This window comes from Seriola aureovittata, chromosome 12, assembly GCF_021018895.1.
Source record: "Seriola aureovittata isolate HTS-2021-v1 ecotype China chromosome 12, ASM2101889v1, whole genome shotgun sequence".
Taxonomy (NCBI): Eukaryota; Metazoa; Chordata; class Actinopteri; order Carangiformes; family Carangidae; genus Seriola; species Seriola aureovittata.
In genome coordinates this window covers 12,395,962-12,413,606 of record NC_079375.1, presented here as the reverse complement: position 1 = coordinate 12,413,606, position 17,645 = coordinate 12,395,962, and the positions used below count along the sequence as shown (strand labels likewise).

Sequence of the window (17,645 nt, the reverse complement as noted above, 5' to 3'; positions counted from 1 at the left end):
AGTTCATGCATATATTTCCTCTACAAATAATGCTTGTTTATTTGCAGCTCCATCTATCTGGTATAGTGTCAGAGATATTGGAAAATCAAATACAACTTGTGTATTATCTTCAAATGCAGGAGATATCAGTAACAAAGGGCAAGATCTGAGACTGTATGACATGTTTGTGAGTCTTTTTCTGACATCATTTTGATATTTCACATTTACTCATCTAAACCTTAATTTAGTGCCTCCAGCATATGTTGACATGCAAAGAAAAGCTATTATATTGTGTCTTTGAATTTCAGCTGATGGCATTTGAAAGCTGCATTAATGTACCTGTCCTTATACAATTACTGGAGTATATTTGTGATGAATTTATGCTTTTGTACATAAAAAAGTTCAAGTTAGTTTTTAAACTAATAGAAATAAAAGATTTGAATTTCAATCAGCGTGTGCATGATGATATATTGTTAATGAAGTCAGTATGATGTGTTAAATTTTAAGAAGGTCTTTTCCTCATGAAACTGTTTATTCCAAGGGTTCAACGGATAGTAACAGCACTTCATTATTAAGTAATAAACATTTGTCAAAAATAAACATCAAGTCTTACAACCCTCTGCATTATCGACTCTATATATTAAAAGTGGTATTTTAGTTTTTCTGTATAATTTGTTGTTGTGTTGTCTATGAGGGAAGGTTTTCATGGTAATACTGTATTGTTAGTGCACGTCAGCTCAACTCTTGTGAAATGAGTTTCCTCTTTTATATCGCCTTTAAAAACTAATTTTTAACTAAACAATTTTTTCTGGAAATTTAAATTTTGATAATATGTTTCCAAGTGTGTGCATATGTATGTAATACATACTGTATGTAACATATATGTTTGGATATATGACCTGATCTCAATTTTTTTTGGCTTACTATTTTTTGTATTTCATTGTGACGCAATTTGTAATCTTTGGATTTTAAGTGTTATATGAAAAAACTTTATTTACTCTAAAACAGTGTTGTTAGGTTACTTTTCCTGTTGAATTAAATAAATTTCAGTTGAAATAAATATTTCAAATCAAAAACAAAAATGCAGACCACATTGAAAGTTGCTATGCTTACTGCTTAACAACAGCAAATTTTAAGCCATAGTACTGAAGATAAGTAGTCATGTGTTATAGAAATAAGTTTGACAGCAAGTCAAAGGCAGTTTTAATGATGGAACTAGCAAGAGACTGCACATGGCAATGTTAAATCCCATTCAGCCTGATGAGAGTGACTCCCAGCAGCACTGAGCTCAGTGGGGGGTTGTAAACATTTACACTAAGAGCCTGTCCAGTGCACATGGTTGGTGCTTGCCAGCCACCTCGGTATCGAATGTTGTGTTGCATATTTTGTCATTCAGGCCTGTCCCGAAATTGTAGGAATCACACCATCAATTTATGAAGGAGCCATCCAAATGTGACAACAGGCTTATGCTAAATGGAGAAAATAGAGCTAAACATTGTTAAAACACCCCTAGACCCACATGGTAGAGAGTGCTCGGCGGAGAGCTGCTATGCTCCCCGCTGTGAACTGGGAAAGTGATGTTGGTGGGCTTCCTTCTCCATGAGGGCCGCATCGTTCTTGGGCCCCGATTTGAAGCCTTTTTGAAGTCTGTTTCCTGCAGCAGTGTGCCAACATTAATGTTTCCACAAAAGCAAAAATGATAAATCAAATGAATACACTATACTGTGCTATTCCACATTGACTCCTGAATCCCCCAGAAAATTTTAAAGGCATCATTAAAAAGATATTTACTATTTACACTATGTGTATTTTGTTTCAAAATAACGAGGTCTAATAAAAATGGTTTTTCATTAGTTAAGTGAGGAATCTTAATTTCCAGCAGGTAAGCAATTCTTTCCAAAAATGAACAATTGTCTACTGGTGTAACTAGTGTAAATTAGTATTGTCCATGAACTGAGAAAACTTTTCACTCCCTAATGGACATTATAACGGTGACTCAAATAGACTCATTTACATTTCTTAGCATCAATTATAATATAAATAAATATAATCGCCAAATATGGAGAAGAATTGGCCATCATGAAAAAGCAGATTATGTTTGGGATCAATCCTTTATTGTTTCAAAACTCTATCTTTTACAATACAGTCATTTATTGTTACATGTGTGATTTGATGGGTAATGTACAATGTCTCCCGATAATGAAACACAGTCACAAAGTATTCCTTTCTACATATCAATATTCTATGATAGTGAGAAGTTTGTGCTGATATATTTACTTAGTTCTGACAGCTCAATTACTTCCCTTTTCAAATCAACAAAAGCATTGTTTTTGAAAGTGCATTTCAAGGATTGCAAAGCCGACTGTTTCCATCAGTCAGCTGTAATGTACATTTCAGTATTGACAGAGGGCCATACTGCTTTGTGAGTAACAAACAGCATTAACTACATTTCCAACTACAACATTTATCTGGATAAGTAAATCAAAGAAAATATATCAATATGCATGCCATGAACATTCCTCCATAAACATTTATAATAAATGTATATTTTCATTTAATTATGTTGATAATGACACAGTATTTTCCACAAAAGGACAAATGCTGATAATGAGAACTAATATTTAACATCCAAATTTTGTTCAATTTTACACACAGGTCAAATGGCATAATGCCACAGTGTATAGGGCAATGCCCTAATAAGGTTAATAGCATTTGGTCCACAATAACAAATCTGGGTTTAAAAGAAAACAAAAATGTGGTAGCAGGTGGGATTTTGAACTGAAACTCAAAATAGTATGATGATGATCTCTTAATTCTCTCCATTTTTAAAGGTCTTTCAATTTTCAAGTTATGAATTATGATGTGAAGTTTCTGTTCAAAAATTAAGCAATATAAATATACATTTTAGCTCATTACTTGGCTATTATACTTTTCTGTTCCATGGAACAGCTTTCACTCTGTAGAACTTGGTTCCTAATGGAACCTTGAACCTGTTCTGGGCCTGGTGAAGGAATAGAGACAGGGAAAAAGAGCTTTGTAAGAGAGAAGGTATAGACTGTGTATACATCAATATAACAGCATTACTGACATGGATCAAATCAACACATAAAAAAAAAAAACCCAGTGTGAAAACTGTTAGTAAAAAATAAAACAAGATTTCCAGGACCACATTTCATCTATGCAAATATATTGTTTCTTAAATATTCATTAAAAACATTTCATATCTTGAGATAAATTCAATACCTTTTTTGCCTGGCAATATTCCTTCTCCATCACCTTTCCAAGTACCCACGGCCGTCTTGAGGTCCCCGATGCTAAACAACAAAACAAATCAAACGCGTTAAACAAACACCATGTACATAAAGTATACACAGTCATTGTTGTATATCTATCCATATTTGACACATATTCATTGTATTAGTAAATCACAAAATAAATTCCAACTGTACAGTTCTCATCACAATCACAAAAGGTTTGGGCGAAGCTGACCTGGTTTGAGGTCCAGTGCAGTGAGAGACTCTGAGTGGAGGAAGTAGAGGGTGGGACCGACTGTGAACAGCACGTAGTTATCATGCCTTTCATCCAGGATGATTAGAACCAAATCGCCTACCTGGAAGCTGAAACATAAAAAGATGGACAAAGAGACAAAAGGATGATGACACACACAGTTCTGCAAACTGCGAACAAAAACACAACACATTAATGGTAATTGTATAATAATATGTATAATTATACTGCACGTAATGATGGTCAGAGTTTTAGTTAAAAAAATCACAACAGCAAGCACATGTTAAGGCCATGTGTTATGTTCTATTCACTTACTCTCTGATGGCGATTTTGTCTGAATGCCGTGACGACACAGACGACATGCTTTGAGACATCTACAAAGAAAAGGATTAGGGCGACATTACACATGTTACAGAGAAGTGTTAACAATATTGGCTGCAAATGACTTCCAAGAGGAACATCTGTGACTAGAGATTTGCAAGAAATAGGCTTAGCAATTAGTATTTGTACTTTTACCTCATTGACAGAATTATACAAAAACTAATCTCAGTTGTGTCCTTTTGAATCAGGTAGTGTCAGGGCTGATTAAAAAAAACTTTTCTAACCAGACAAGTATATTTTTAACACTTGTATACAGAATATGTTTGTGTTTCAAGCATGCAATTTAAATACAATTCATCCTTGTACACAGTCTAATGACACTCTTCCTAAAAATTCATTTGTCTTCACTGAGCTCTTTAACCTCCTAGGTCAGGATTTTATGCTTTGATGCTACTGCCACCTAGTGGAGCAGGTGTTACATAGCCCATAGTGATGATAATCAACTGACCAGTCTTTGACTGAGGCGCTTGTTTTCTTCTTCCTTCATGTGTAAAGTCTGCAACATATATTATATTGATTAAACAGATAGAGTGAACGAGAAACACAGCGTCTTGCGCTTAAAATACAACGTGAAAGATAAAGGTGTCTACTTACCCTCTCAAGTAAAAGTATCCGCTGTTTCTCCTCTGACATCAGGATATTATCACTACGAAAAGAAAACATCATTATTGACAATCATCCTGTGAAAAGTGTCTGCAAAACTATTTTACGTTGAAATGTAAAGAGATTAAAGTGTGAACAAAAATCGATAATTTTCAAACTTCTAAATAGTTCTCAATCTCTATAGTGACAAATAAAACACTTACGCTGTCTGATCCTAGCCTGCCTCCCTTCCACTGTCAAATGTCCTCTCTGTCCATCCACTTTTGGCTATTGTACACAATGTCATGGTCCTCTGAAATTCCTTAGTAATGCAAAGGCTTCTGTCTGTGACTAGCAACCAGTTTCATATCATCACAACATAAAAGACTCTCTACTCTGTGTAATTGCAGCCTCCTTCAGGTCTGCTGTAACTTTGCCATGGGTATGTTGTAGAAGACTAACATGCTGAGAAAACATTAGATGAAATGAGGTTTTTCAAAATTATGTCCTTGGTAAAAAACAAAGAGCAGCTTAGTACAACAAAAAGTACAAACGCATATATAAAGTACTATATAAATAAAAAGTACTGCAAACTAACTAATGTTATGTTACAAATAGGAATAAAGTAAAATAGCTGGAACACATAAATTTGTATGAAAAATATCTGTCCAATATTTACTACTAAATACACTCACTCTTGAGAAAGCGTTTAAAAAAAAAAAAACAAGAAAAAAAAACAGAAGATATCCTGTACTCATAAAATCTTATGGGTTAAAATGAAAGGTTAGAGAATGGAATGACACTCTTACCATTATATGAAAACTGCTCTTCACTGAAGATAAAGACTGAATGATTGACTGTGATTCAATGCCATTCATGTTTGATTGCACAAGACTAGGTTTGCACACACTTCAGTAACCTGGTAAACATCAGCTTTCTGCAGTAACTTGATCTGTTGTAGATCATGTAAACCAGGAGCACGGTTTCCTCTGTCAGGCTCAGAGAAAAAGAAAAACCTAGTGCTATATTTCTACAGAAGACACCTGACATCCTGACTATGTATAGCTGTATAGTATATGTACTGAATATAATATATATAGTTCTAAAGAGATGTGCACATAGAGGGCAACCAAGGAACTGGGAAAGTACTATAGTAACAGCAGCGCATACAAATAGAAAGAGATGAGGGATGAAGTGAATACTAGGCTATTTGTAAAATTCAGGCAAGCGCGTGCACACACACACAGACACACACACACACACACACACAGCAAGGTAAAATTGTGCTTCCCCTCGAGACAGATTGTCCTTTCAGTGAGCTGTCAAAAACACTTCAACCTAAAAAAAAAAAAATCTCCTTTGGCTTCAGCATCACATAGTACTAAACAGGTTTCTTACATAGCATTTAATACACTTGTAATTCATCAATCTTGGTTCAAAAATAAGGTGTGGAGGGAGGGGGGAGATGCACTGACTGGCCAAATGCATGTCATCACAGGCCTTAATCTGGTTAACAAAATGCATGTGAATGTGTCGCCTTGACCTGATTTCTTCCCAGTTACCAGGTGAGATGAACAATCACTACAATATATCTCTAACCGTCAACAGCACAATGTTTATTGGAGAGAAGATGCTTACTGGACTGTCACCATGCTGGCTTCCACTGCTGGATCCACATGTTCATCATCTCGAATGGCCGCCACAGAGGCCAGTCTGTCACATTCCGCCATGGACTCAGAAGAGCAGGCCCCAGCCACAGGCAGAGCTCTGGCTGCTGCTGCTGCTGCTGCTGCTCCAGCCTCTGTGACCTCCTGAGCTGACGGGTTAGGAGTGAAAAAGGCAGAGGAGACTAGTGCAGTGCTGCGCAGGCGGTTAAGCTCTTCTTCCAAGTGTTTCTTCTCCTGCATGACACTAGCCCGGTCCTCAGACAGCGTCTCTATCAGAGCTGCAATAAGAGAAGATAAATAAAATGACAAAAATGACAAAAGGCACAAATGTATAACCTAAAACTTCAAAGACTGGCTATTCTTAGAATATGGCAGTAAGTAAAAGAGAAAACGCTTGTGACTATTTATTAGGTATAATAATAGCAAGATTAAATTCCCATCTTGTGTTCCATGAAAACCTCTAATTAAGAAAAACTGTTATAAACGTTAGCAGCACGTCTAAAGACACAATTTGCACCAATGAGTTTTTTTATTAGACAAATAAAAATTATTACTTATTAGCCTCCACTCAAAGCACTCAGGAAGCACAGCACTCACCTTTGTCCTTCTCCTGCTGTTGGGTAACGTTCCGCAACTTCTCTGTGAGCTCATTGATGATCTGCTCCTTCTTCAGCTTCTCTCGGGTTAGAACAGTGTTGAAATTAGTCTAGGAAAAAAAAAAAAATCATTTAGAGTTTAAACAAGCTTAACAGCTATTTTGGTCACAAGGGAGAATTCATATCAAAGCACAAATGATTTCAAACGATGCCTTTTAATTGCAAAATTTTAAGGATTCAGCTCAGCTTGCAGCCATGGGAGTTACAGTTGTTTTGTTGATTTTTACTAATCTGTTTGAATTTCTGTATTGTTCCAAATCTGATCTTTTCTCCATTTATTATACCCGGTGAAAAACAAAATGGAATGATGCAAGCTCAACTGTTTTTTTTAAATACTTGGTAACAATGGGTGACTTACTTAATATTTTGTGCAAGACAAAAGTCCTATCAGCTTGAAGTATGGAGTGGGATGAAACATAGAGGGGTCTGATATCTCTATAACAGGGTTGCCATATATTTTTGTAACCAGTAGGCTAAAAAATATATTTACATAAAAAAATAAAAAAAGTTCAAGAGTAAAAACATCTTTCTGCTGCCCCTTTGATGTCAAGCAACCGGACAGCTCAAGATAAGCGCCAGCAAAGTAAAAGTGGATTTGCTGGACGAATGAATAAAAGCTTGACGTCAATATGTGTGAGGCTTAACTTGAAATTAAGTGCAACCTGCTGAGACTGACAGTGCCAATAACTATTCAAAATTAAAGGTTTCAGAAAGTAAGTACTAATGGCTGTATTAAAGTGTATTAGTATGTAAATGGCCAGTCAGTGTAAAGTTGACAAAGCAGCCCATAAACATTGTTACGAGAGCATTAAATCTACACTTCATACATTCAGTTGCCAGTTTATTATGAACACCTAGCTAAAACAAGTGCAGTCTATTACAGAGAGGTTGTGATTACACTTGATTATCATTTTGGAGACTACAGTTTGTGGCACTGCTGAACTGTATTGCATTATAACTAAAGGTGTTTAAAATATTTAGTCTAACTTCATTCATATAATTTGGATGTACACAATATTAGTAATCCTTTTTTTTTGTTTTTGTTTTTTTTAAGTGGATCTCAGTGCATTTCAGAGTGACCAACATACATATTACATGTTTGCCATTATTAGAAATGGTACATCATCAATCATAGATGATCTATCTCATAAATTACCACTAAACATAACAAGACACAGTACTTTTCAGACCTATTAATAGCCCAAATGCAAACCTGCTGCTCTGCGATAAGTGATGTCTTGAGGTTCTGCATCTCCTCATTCTTCTTCTTCTCCAGGAGCTCCATCTGGGACTGCAGGGAGGCCCTCTCCTGCTGCAGCCGCTCTTGTAGTGCTGAGTCCAGAGACAGGGGTGCTCCGGCATCTGCACGCCCCTCGGCATGCAGTGACAACCCCTCATCACTGAAAGGCACACAGTAAACTTTCATTCTGACAGGTTAATTACATAATGTGGACATGCTAACACAACACAAAGACAAAGAATAGTTAACAGTTCGCTCTTAATCAACAGAACAGTAGCTTGTTTACATAGCTGCTCCCAGATTTTCTTTCGGTGTGTCATTTTAAATGTAAGCAGATTAAATTTAGACAAACTAGTCAGGTTTTATGACATGAAAAACAAAGTTAAATTTCTGTATGTGGTGTTTTTGTGATCAGACTTTTACCTTTTTAAGGATCGTCTCTCATGAAGCTCATTCTCAAGTTGTTTAATTTTCTCTAACAGTCTCTTTTCCATGTCTTCCTTCTCCTGCTCTAACTCTTTAAAGGCATCTGGTGATGCAACCTTGGTGGCCTCTTCTTTTTCTAAATCTTTCTCGACTGCTTGTCTGTCCTGCTCTAGTTTTTTAGAGAGCAGGTCATTTTCTGCCTGCAATTTGTTGATGACTGTCCTCAGCTCTTGCTCCAGTTCTTGGAAGCTCCTCAACTGCTTTTCTTTTTCTTCACTTAGCTCCACTTGCTGGTCTAATTCCTGCTTAAGTTTCTGCTGCTGCTCAGCATGGTTCCTCTCATCATCCTGGGCTTGCTGCTGCAGGGATGAGAGCTCGCTGCGCAACAAAATAGTCTCCTCCTCATGTCTGTCCACCAGCTCTGAGATGCAGTGGTCCTTCTCGATCCTCATGAGAGTCCTGAGCTCAGCTAGGTCCACTTCATACTCCTCATTTTTTACCTGAAGCTGTTTTTTGATACCTGCCAGCTCTTCGCTAAGGACCTTTGTCTCAGCCTCTACCTGAGACTTCACAGCCTCAGCCTGCTGAATCTTGGCCTCCTCAAATAGGAGCCTCACCTCTTCTGTCTCCGATTCTTTGAGGGCTAGCTCCACCTCTACTTTGCAGCGGAGTTCTGCAAGCTCAGTAATACGAGCCGCCAAGTCCTTGATTTGGTTGTCCTTCTCTCTAAGAGCGGTGGTATGGTGATCAGCTGCCTCACTTAACTTTGCACTATTTTCAGCAGCCAGATTTGCCAGAGCGTCCTGGTTATCCTTGGTAAGGCTCTCCAGTTCAGCCTTGTGTTCCTGTTTCAGTCTGTCCTCCAGCTCCTTAAGGTGAGATTGCTCAGCAACTTCCAACTCCTGTCGAATCTTCTGCTGGCCACGTTCAATCTCAAAGTGCAGATTCTCCAGCTGGCTGGTCAGGGAGTCTTTTGAAGCTGCGAGTGTCTTGATCTCTTCAGCTTGATCGCTCATCATCTGCTCCAGGTTTTTGATCCTATCCGTCTGGCTACTCTCTGTTTCAACCCATCGCTCTCTCTCGTTCTCAAGATGAGTAAGTTCTTTCTCTTTGCGCTCCATAAGACCCTCCAGCTCCAGCATTGCGCGCTGGACGTCTCTGACAATATTCTGGTTCACTTGATTTTCCTCCGTTAGTGCCTGAACCTGCTTCTCAAGCTCTTGCCGAACAGAGAGAAGCTCGCTTTCATGCTGCTCCTTCAACTCCAGTTCGTGGGTCTGGGAGAAGTTGTCAACAATGTTGCGCACCTCTGTACACATACTCCTCAGGACAAAGCCAAAGTCATGTTGTTCTTTTAACACTAGACCTCGCAAGTGATAGAGGTCATCCTTCACACTTCTTAAGTTGGAATGGGACTCCTCTGCAGCAGACTGGTACTTGTCGATTACTTGTTTGAGGACAGTGATCCTTAAGTTCTCTCTCTCTAGTGTTGTGGTATCCTGCATTCGCTTGTTGTCAATAGCGTTGATCACTGAAGAGTACAGAGACTCCACCATCATATCAGGGCTCGTGGGGTCACTGATAGGGTTCGGAGAGTTCATGTTCTCTTCAATCACAAACTCATTGACAGCAGACATGAAGTCAGACTCAGGGCTCTCTGCTAGAGAATCCAGGTCAAGGGAGCCCTGCTGCAGGACTGGATCCATGTTCGGATGGCCAATGGTCTCGAAGTCAAATGTTTGTGCGTCAATGCTGTCTGGGGACAGGTCCTCTAGAGGGGCTGGGACAGGAACATGTAGAGGCTGGCAGCTGGGTCCCTGAAGGCTAAGAGAGGAAGGGGTTTTGGAGGACATCGGTGTGGTGGTCCCAAGTATACTTTCAGACTGTGGGGTCAGCACGGTTGATCTCTGAGCACTCTGAGAACAGGATGCCTTAAAAATACAGATAGAAGAGAGGAAGAGAAGATACTTACTATCTAAACAAATGAGAAAAGCAAAAGTAAAATCATACTCTGTATAAAAATGATTGTGTATTGTTATACTGTGTATAAGAACTATGTTGAAGAACGTCTTTAAATTTAAAAAAGTAACCAATCTTAATTAAACTAAATAACACAAACAAAAAGTTGCAGATGAAGCGGGTCATTACCCTTTGTTCGCTTAACAGGTCAGTGATAGTTCGAGACATCTCATCCACACTCTGTGCCGCTTGGACCAGCTGGTGAAGCGTCTCTACGTGGTGATTTAAAGGCTCAAAGTCGCACATTGTGGGAACCCTGAGGAAAAAAATATGAGGAATAAATTTCAGGACAGAACGATAACAACCACATTGAGGCAGAGGTCTGCAAGTTAATGCTATAATGGCTGGGTTTCAGGCCAATTTTCACACTAGAAGATGGCCACACCAGGCTGCAAAACAATCAATAAAATTTTATAAATAATTGACTTCATTTAGAGCTTCAACAGCAACTTGAATGAGCCTGTATATCCTAAAGCTATGCAGCACAGCCCTTCCTAACCCAACATATCTAGTATGATTTTACAAAATGTGATATCAGACACTGGGTGTGCTAAATTGTAGTGTTCATCTAATTTGGTTTGCACATTGGTTTAAGTGATCTACTTTGAAGATATAGTGTGGAGAAAGGCAGGAATTACAAATGCCTTTTAAAAGGTTTTAAAATTAGCTGGTTAACTTCTGCGTCAAACCTTGCGCCCCTCACAAATGAGTTGTGATTACACAAAGTTTTGTGAGACAGTTCATTACATAATCAGAAGTCATAACAAGTTACTTGTTCTGTTCACTGTTAAAACAAATTTGATTATTCTATAAAAAAAAAACAAACAAAAAAAAAACAAAAAAAAAACCACCAAACATTAATTTGCATTAAAGATCTCCAACCAAATTCATTTGATTTAGAAATGGACACTTCTAAATGTACCTGTTTTTATTGCCCATATCCTTGGAAAATTCTAGTAGGGTTATATAACTGACACAGTTATACCTAAAACCATTTCAATGACTGAGGACAGTAACTTACATAAGGAATGGCTGCACCTCTACAGGACAGCAAGATTTCAAGTACTGCAGGTCCTCAAGTGAGATGTCTGGAAGTTCATCGTCAAACCTTCTGGGCTTTCGTGTCTGTAAACAATAACAAACAAAGCAGAAGAAGAGACCCCTTAAATTGCAGTGGAAATAAACAATTGATAATGCAAACATGGTTAAAACACAAACACTTTCACACTTACACAGAATGATGTTGGAGGCCATGAATCGAGTCCTCTAAACAAACGATTTCTGAGGAAAGACTTCCCTGAAAAGACAAAGAATTTGATTAGATCAATGCTGACCTTGGTTCTTTCAAAAGCAAATACTGTGCTGTAAAGTGTCAACACAAATGTCATCAGTTGAGTTTTCAAGACACTTACTGAAGAGTTTCCCAAAGGATTCCCTTTTGAACTTCTCTGCCTCATACAGTCGTTTCCCATCCTTCACAAGTGCATAAGCCCACTGAAAAGATTAATTGTAAAGACTTTACTACAACAAAAAAATAATTGTGTTTCCCTCTGTCCACTTCCAGGGCTTGGTGACATTCCTTCACATGGTCTTTAATATTACTGAGCTGCTATAAATAATGGAAAAGTAACACACACCATGGGTTGTAGTGAGGTGCTGATTACTGGATACAGACTTGAAAGCAGGAAAAAAAGAGTTGCACTAGCACCTTTCAGCCCTCAGGCCTTTTTAACAATCTTTAAGAAGATCAAGATGAAAATCTTGAAGAAGGCATCAGGGCTGAAACTTCATCTGTCTAAATAAAGGAAAATGCATATGGAGCCAGAGTGTGTGACACAGAGCTCCTGTAAGGCAACAGGTTTAATTGTCTGTATTATCAGTCTTATTATTTCAATAATTTAAAAGAAAGTACCCAGGCTCTCAGGAGGAAACTTAACATAGTTTAAGAAAAACAGAAAGAGAAAGCAAAAAGAAATGCAATACATGTGGCTTCCTGTTGCATTAACCAAAGTCAAAAACAAAATAAACACAATAAAGGAGGACAAATGTGAGCAAAATCAAGTCCCTGATTCCAACTATTTCCCTCTCTTACAGTACATCTGGACACAGCAATAAAAACAGGAAGGATTACAGTCATTATCAGTTGAGGCTTAATATATACAAAAGTGTCAGCTCTTTAAGTTTTAGCATTACGCTAATGCCATGGGAGCAGCCGCCATCAGTATCACTCCAACACCAAAATGACACCAAAGGTCTGTCATGAGGCCGCTGAATAGCATGTGCCACATGACGTGGCATGGTTCCATTTTCAGTGATCATATAGGATCAATATGCTAACTTATCTTGCCAGCTCAGGCGTGTTTTATCATTATCATATTCAGTTACGTTCTACTATTTCAGGAATATTACACATAGGAAGGTAAAAACATAGCAGTAAGTACAAGTAAGTACTCCCTCCATAACATAACATAAAAACAAACAATAAAAGACTGAAAAATAAAGTTTTAAATGAACATAATTTTCAAGCACCAGTAAACATCATAATAGGGTAGTTCTCTCTTCATCATAATAGCAAAAACAGAGAAGAACTACCCAATTAGAGCTGAAAATACAAATTATATGCTCAGCGTTAAACACCCCCAAAAGCTACAGATTCAGTGAGGCAAAAGAGCTCGCCTCTTCATATCAATATGTCTGGACACACAATTAGTGTCTTATAATGGCATTTAGCACTGACCTCTCTGTAGTGGCGCATAAACATTTTTCTCCTGACGACTTCCACCACTGCCAAGCAGTACATCTGGGGCACAGTACTGAGGGCCTCCACCACTCGCACTCTTTCGATCAGCTCTGTCAGAAGTCTAAGCAGAGCCTGAAGCTTCTCGCCATCCTGGTCTGCATGAAGCATCACGTAGCAGCACCATCTAATTCAAAATCAAGACACAAACACAATTCCCTTGAATTTAGCATTTTGAAAGAATAAGCCAAAACCACTAAACACACAATGTAGTGAACTATGAAACAAGAACAGGCAATAAACATTGGGGACGAAGTGATTTTCAGTTTTACTTGAGTCGGACTTGAAGGTTGTTTGCAAGTTCTTGTTTGGCAGTGGTGCACTTCTTTTTGATGTCTAGCAGCTTTCTGTGGTTGTTCAGCATGATCATCAGCTGGTTGGTGTGACTCAGACACAAGTCAGGCAGAACAGATGTATCCTTCAGGTTTTCAGCCCGCTTCTGATTGGCCAAAAATCCCTGAAAGAGACAACATGTAAGCACAATTAATGAAAACTGGAGGACGGAGAAAGTAATTAAATAGTGTTTATCTTTTACTTATCGTACCTGAGCAAGTTCTTTCTGTTCATTTACCAACTTCTTACAGCTCGCAATCATTTGGTCTAGAGCATACAACCTGTCCTCAAGCCCCTTGATGGCTTTCATGTTTTGATTATCGAGCTTGGCAATTGTGTCACGACAATCTGCCAGGAAAGGTTGAATGATCCGTGGGTCAAGCTGAAAGACATAACATTTGAATGAAGACTTCCACATACCCCCCCACACACACAAGCAATTTATAACTATATATTTATAATACTACTTTGACATGTCTATTCATGCATCACTGACTCACCCTATTGATGGAATCAAAGCATTTCCTCACAACCGATTCCACATCATTGGGTCTGTCTTGCACGTTGATCCAGTCTAATAGTGTGACATTGAAGGAGGACGGGTTGGCGAAGTCTGGAGTGTCGTCATCTAATAGCGCAGCTCTCAGTCCACCACTGTCAGTCATTTCATTTGTTTCCTGGTCAGCAGTTGGCTCACATGTGGCTGTCCCCGAAGCAGAGATGGATGCTGATAAATTGGAGGGCTTCTTTGCATCGGTAGTGCAGGGCATGGAGTCAGTGGATTTTTCTTCTTCTGTCTCATCTGAATCCTTTTCTGGGGTGGAAGTGGACTTCTCTACGCTCTCTCTGTAACTGTGTCTTGTCAAACTTTCCAGAAGAGGTATCCTAGCCATTACAGAAACCGCTGTCCCTAACCTGCAATCATAAAAAAATGTGCATTAAGAGGGAAAGTTGATCAAGCTCATTTCCTTTTAGTAGAAATATATCATTGCTTGCAGTTTTTTTTTTTTTTTTACTGTTTTTTCAGTCTTTAGATTGAACTACGGTTGTGATTATATCGTTCAAATTTTCAGCAAAAGCATATGCAGATATTAGTTACTAATAACTAAACAGTAGATTATATATTAATATATTTCAAATCTACTGGATAAGATTATCAAAGTACAACAAAGTTCTCCTTGGTAACACTTACTTTGTAAGTTTCACCTTAATTTCTTCCAAGTCATGTTGATAATTTGCATATGAGGTGTCAAATTTCACAAGCAACTTCTGATAAGACAGAGTGCAGTCGTCCAGATTAGCCATAATAGCAGCCCAGCCTTGGTGTTGAAGGTGTTCATCATGAACCAAACGTTCACAGAAAGAGCAAAGTTTCTTGGCAACTTCAAACATTTCCTGAAAGAGTATGAAAATAATGTCAGGCCAAATTAGGAGCGTTCCATAGTTAATGGAATAGTTACAATAACTGAAACAATTCAATACGTATACATAATTTTACAAAACAAATTTAGATAATTATGAAACAATCTGATAAAGGTGGTACACAAATGACAGGCAAACATTTTAAAGCAATTCTTAGGCCTGAGATGTCCCAATGAAAGGCAAATTTAAAAAAAACAAACAACCGACCAACCACACACACAAACAAAAAAGTAGGCAACTACCAGAGCAAGTTGTGTTCGTGAGGCAACGGTGTGAAAGACAGCTGGCATCAGTAGAGACTCCTCCACCTTGACCTGAATCTCACTCTCAATGGAGAAGGTGGTTTTGGGGATCGTTGGATCCCGGTCACACAAGATCATCTCTTTGTTGAATAGGAATATGGGGTTGGTTTCCTACAATTCAAGAGTAAGACATCAGTAATCAGAACATTGATTATGCTTCATTTACACCTTCAAGGCAAATAAAAAAAACACTGACAAACTACATAGACTTACAGTGCCAGCACTGTAACTGCAGACTCGTCTCTCTGCAGCCATACATTCCCCTCCATTGACAACAAGGACTTGATGTTGAATTGCAATCTTATATTTGGCTTGGATGGCATGTTTAAGCTCCAATACACTAAAACAAGGGAAGAATTTATTTAGGTCACAACAGCCAAGAAATACTGACCACAATTTCTAACTATTACTGGTAAAATGCCAATTTCTTACGTTTGGACAGCAAGATCGGTGTCAAATGTCAATGTGCTGCCATTGTTGACCTGGAACACATACAACTTCATGTTGAAACTCCCAGAGTTCTTCGTAGTTGCCTATCTTGCTCATTTAGTCATTCAAGGCCACCCTGCAAAAAAGCACAAACATGAAAATGAGCTAGCTGATAATTTCAGCTTTTACATTTTATGAAGTCTCCCTTACTATCAATAAATGAGTGATGCTGCCACTCAAAGGCACAAAGTCATAAAGCTACTTGAATAATACCCGTGTATGGTGTTTTCTGGGCTGCAACACAGCTATAATTATGTGCAAGGATATTATTATCACTGTCTGTCTCTTTAGATAATTTATATCCTTGACGTTAAGGGCCACCATGTCACTATCATCCTTCCATGTAAACTTGTAAGTCTCTTGTAATTTATTGTCTCCTGAATAATTTAGTAGCGTAGTCACCATGTCGTCGGTTACTGGCTTCTGTCAAGTGTGGGATCTGTTCAAAGACACTTGACATGTTGGTCTAATGTGAAGTGTAGAACTGCCTTAAGAAATAGATAACGCTACTTCACATTTGTTGACGTTCATCTGTAGAGAGGCCAGTCAGGGGGCTTAACTGAAAAGCTGAGTTAAAGATATTAAAAAACAGATTTAGTGCTACCTAACGACTCACTTTATTAGCGTGAGAATAAAAAAACCCTTATCAACTAAGTTGCTATCTGAGACACAGACAATGTGAACGTTGGTTAACGTCAGCTAATTGCCATTAATAGCGGTTTGCACGTCTGCGGGCCTCATAATGTTCAGGGTTACCCGGGTACAAATAGACAGGGAGCACTTAACCGTTGTTATTAACCTCGAGGCCTCCAATCAGCCGTGGTTACTGTGCCAAAGAAGGAGCCACCAGCAGCTGCTAGCAAGCTAACTAGTCAATAATAAACCGCTGACTGCGCTAACTGGCTATTAGCTAACACAGCTGTCAGGCTAGCGCAGGACAGCTATTTCTAACGTCGATGATTTTGACAAATGTAATAAGATTAAGCAGAATTGCTCACACCATCCGCCTAGACTTATATTGGTATCAGGATGATATTCCACATTGAATTAATTAAATAAACGATTTCGCTGGTCTTACCTCACTTTGCTCGCATCTCCCTGTTCTTGGTCTCCACCTCGCCTAGGCGAGCTGGCCAGCTAACAAGCTAGCACCTAAGCTAGCTAGCTAACCTGTTTTAGCTTGGCATACATAGAGCTAGCTTAGCAAGCCACTTAGCGAACGTTAGCTAGACTAAACAACACTAGAATAACTGACAACCATGGTTAGTTGTACAGATTAACCATACTGTTGTAAAACAATTTTCTGATTTGGCAAACCCCAGCCGAGATTGTGTAACACACGGGCTGAACCACCAGTTGTTTATCTCAGGTAGCTAACTACGCTAACACCCTCTCAGTAGCTCTGTCTGTTTTGTTGTTGTCATCTGCTGATGTGCGGTCCGTGAACGATCCGTACAGCTGAGCCTCAACTCATAGCTTAACAGAGCTGTTTTACAAGCTAGGTTAACTTACTGCTTTAACATTTTGTGAAGGTAAATTAGTGCTGTAAAATGTATGCTTAATTTATATGAATAAATTAGGTTTTATATATACATATATATATATATATATATATATTCAGAATTTCATGTTTCATGTGTCTAAATTATAATTTTACCATTTGAATGTAGCTGTCATGAATGTATTGTTAATCTTTCACTTTACTGCATCAGTCACTGTCTTCATTAAAGCTAACATAAGCCTGTTTCCATTTATTTATTTTGTTTATTTAAAATTCTTCTATTCATCTAGTTAGTCTTTTGGCTTGCCATAACTATTTTCAGCATAAAACCAAGTCCATTTCAT

The 17,645-nt window shown here is 38.3% G+C and overlaps 1 protein-coding gene across 2 annotated transcripts; it reads right to left on the bottom strand.

The window, feature by feature from the left end:
- Positions 1 to 2,071: 2,071 nt before the first annotated feature.
- rb1cc1 (RB1-inducible coiled-coil 1) lies at positions 2,072 to 17,216 on the bottom strand. Of its 2 annotated transcripts, XM_056391310.1 has the most exons (23): positions 16,879 to 17,216; positions 15,744 to 15,876; positions 15,525 to 15,651; positions 15,252 to 15,422; positions 14,780 to 14,982; positions 14,088 to 14,502; positions 13,799 to 13,969; positions 13,527 to 13,711; positions 13,195 to 13,381; positions 11,870 to 11,951; positions 11,690 to 11,754; positions 11,479 to 11,582; positions 10,587 to 10,713; positions 8,436 to 10,369; positions 7,986 to 8,172; positions 6,714 to 6,822; positions 6,088 to 6,394; positions 4,462 to 4,513; positions 4,316 to 4,363; positions 3,802 to 3,860; positions 3,469 to 3,596; positions 3,223 to 3,293; positions 2,072 to 2,980 (listed from the first exon to the last, which is right to left on the bottom strand). In XM_056391310.1, exons 2-23 carry the CDS (start codon positions 15,812 to 15,814, stop codon positions 2,903 to 2,905), a joined length of 4,881 nt encoding a protein of 1,626 aa, XP_056247285.1. In that variant the 5' UTR covers positions 15,815 to 15,876; positions 16,879 to 17,216; the 3' UTR covers positions 2,072 to 2,902. The 2 variants fall into 2 exon arrangements, with proteins under 2 accessions (XP_056247285.1, XP_056247286.1); XM_056391311.1 differs by lacking the exon at positions 4,316 to 4,363.
- Between the last annotated feature and the right edge of the window lie 429 nt (positions 17,217 to 17,645).

Coding starts and splice junctions, on each gene's coding strand:
- rb1cc1 (XM_056391310.1), bottom strand. CDS start 15,814: ATGAAGTTGTATGTGTTCCAGGTCAACAATGGCAGCACATTGACATTT. Junction 13,382..13,526: donor AACCTTCAAGTCCGACTCAA/GTAAAACTGAAA, acceptor ATTTTGAATTAG/ATGGTGCTGCTACGTGATGC. Junction 2,981..3,222: donor AATATTGCCAGGCAAAAAAG/GTATTGAATTTA, acceptor TTCCTTCACCAG/GCCCAGAACAGGTTCAAGGT.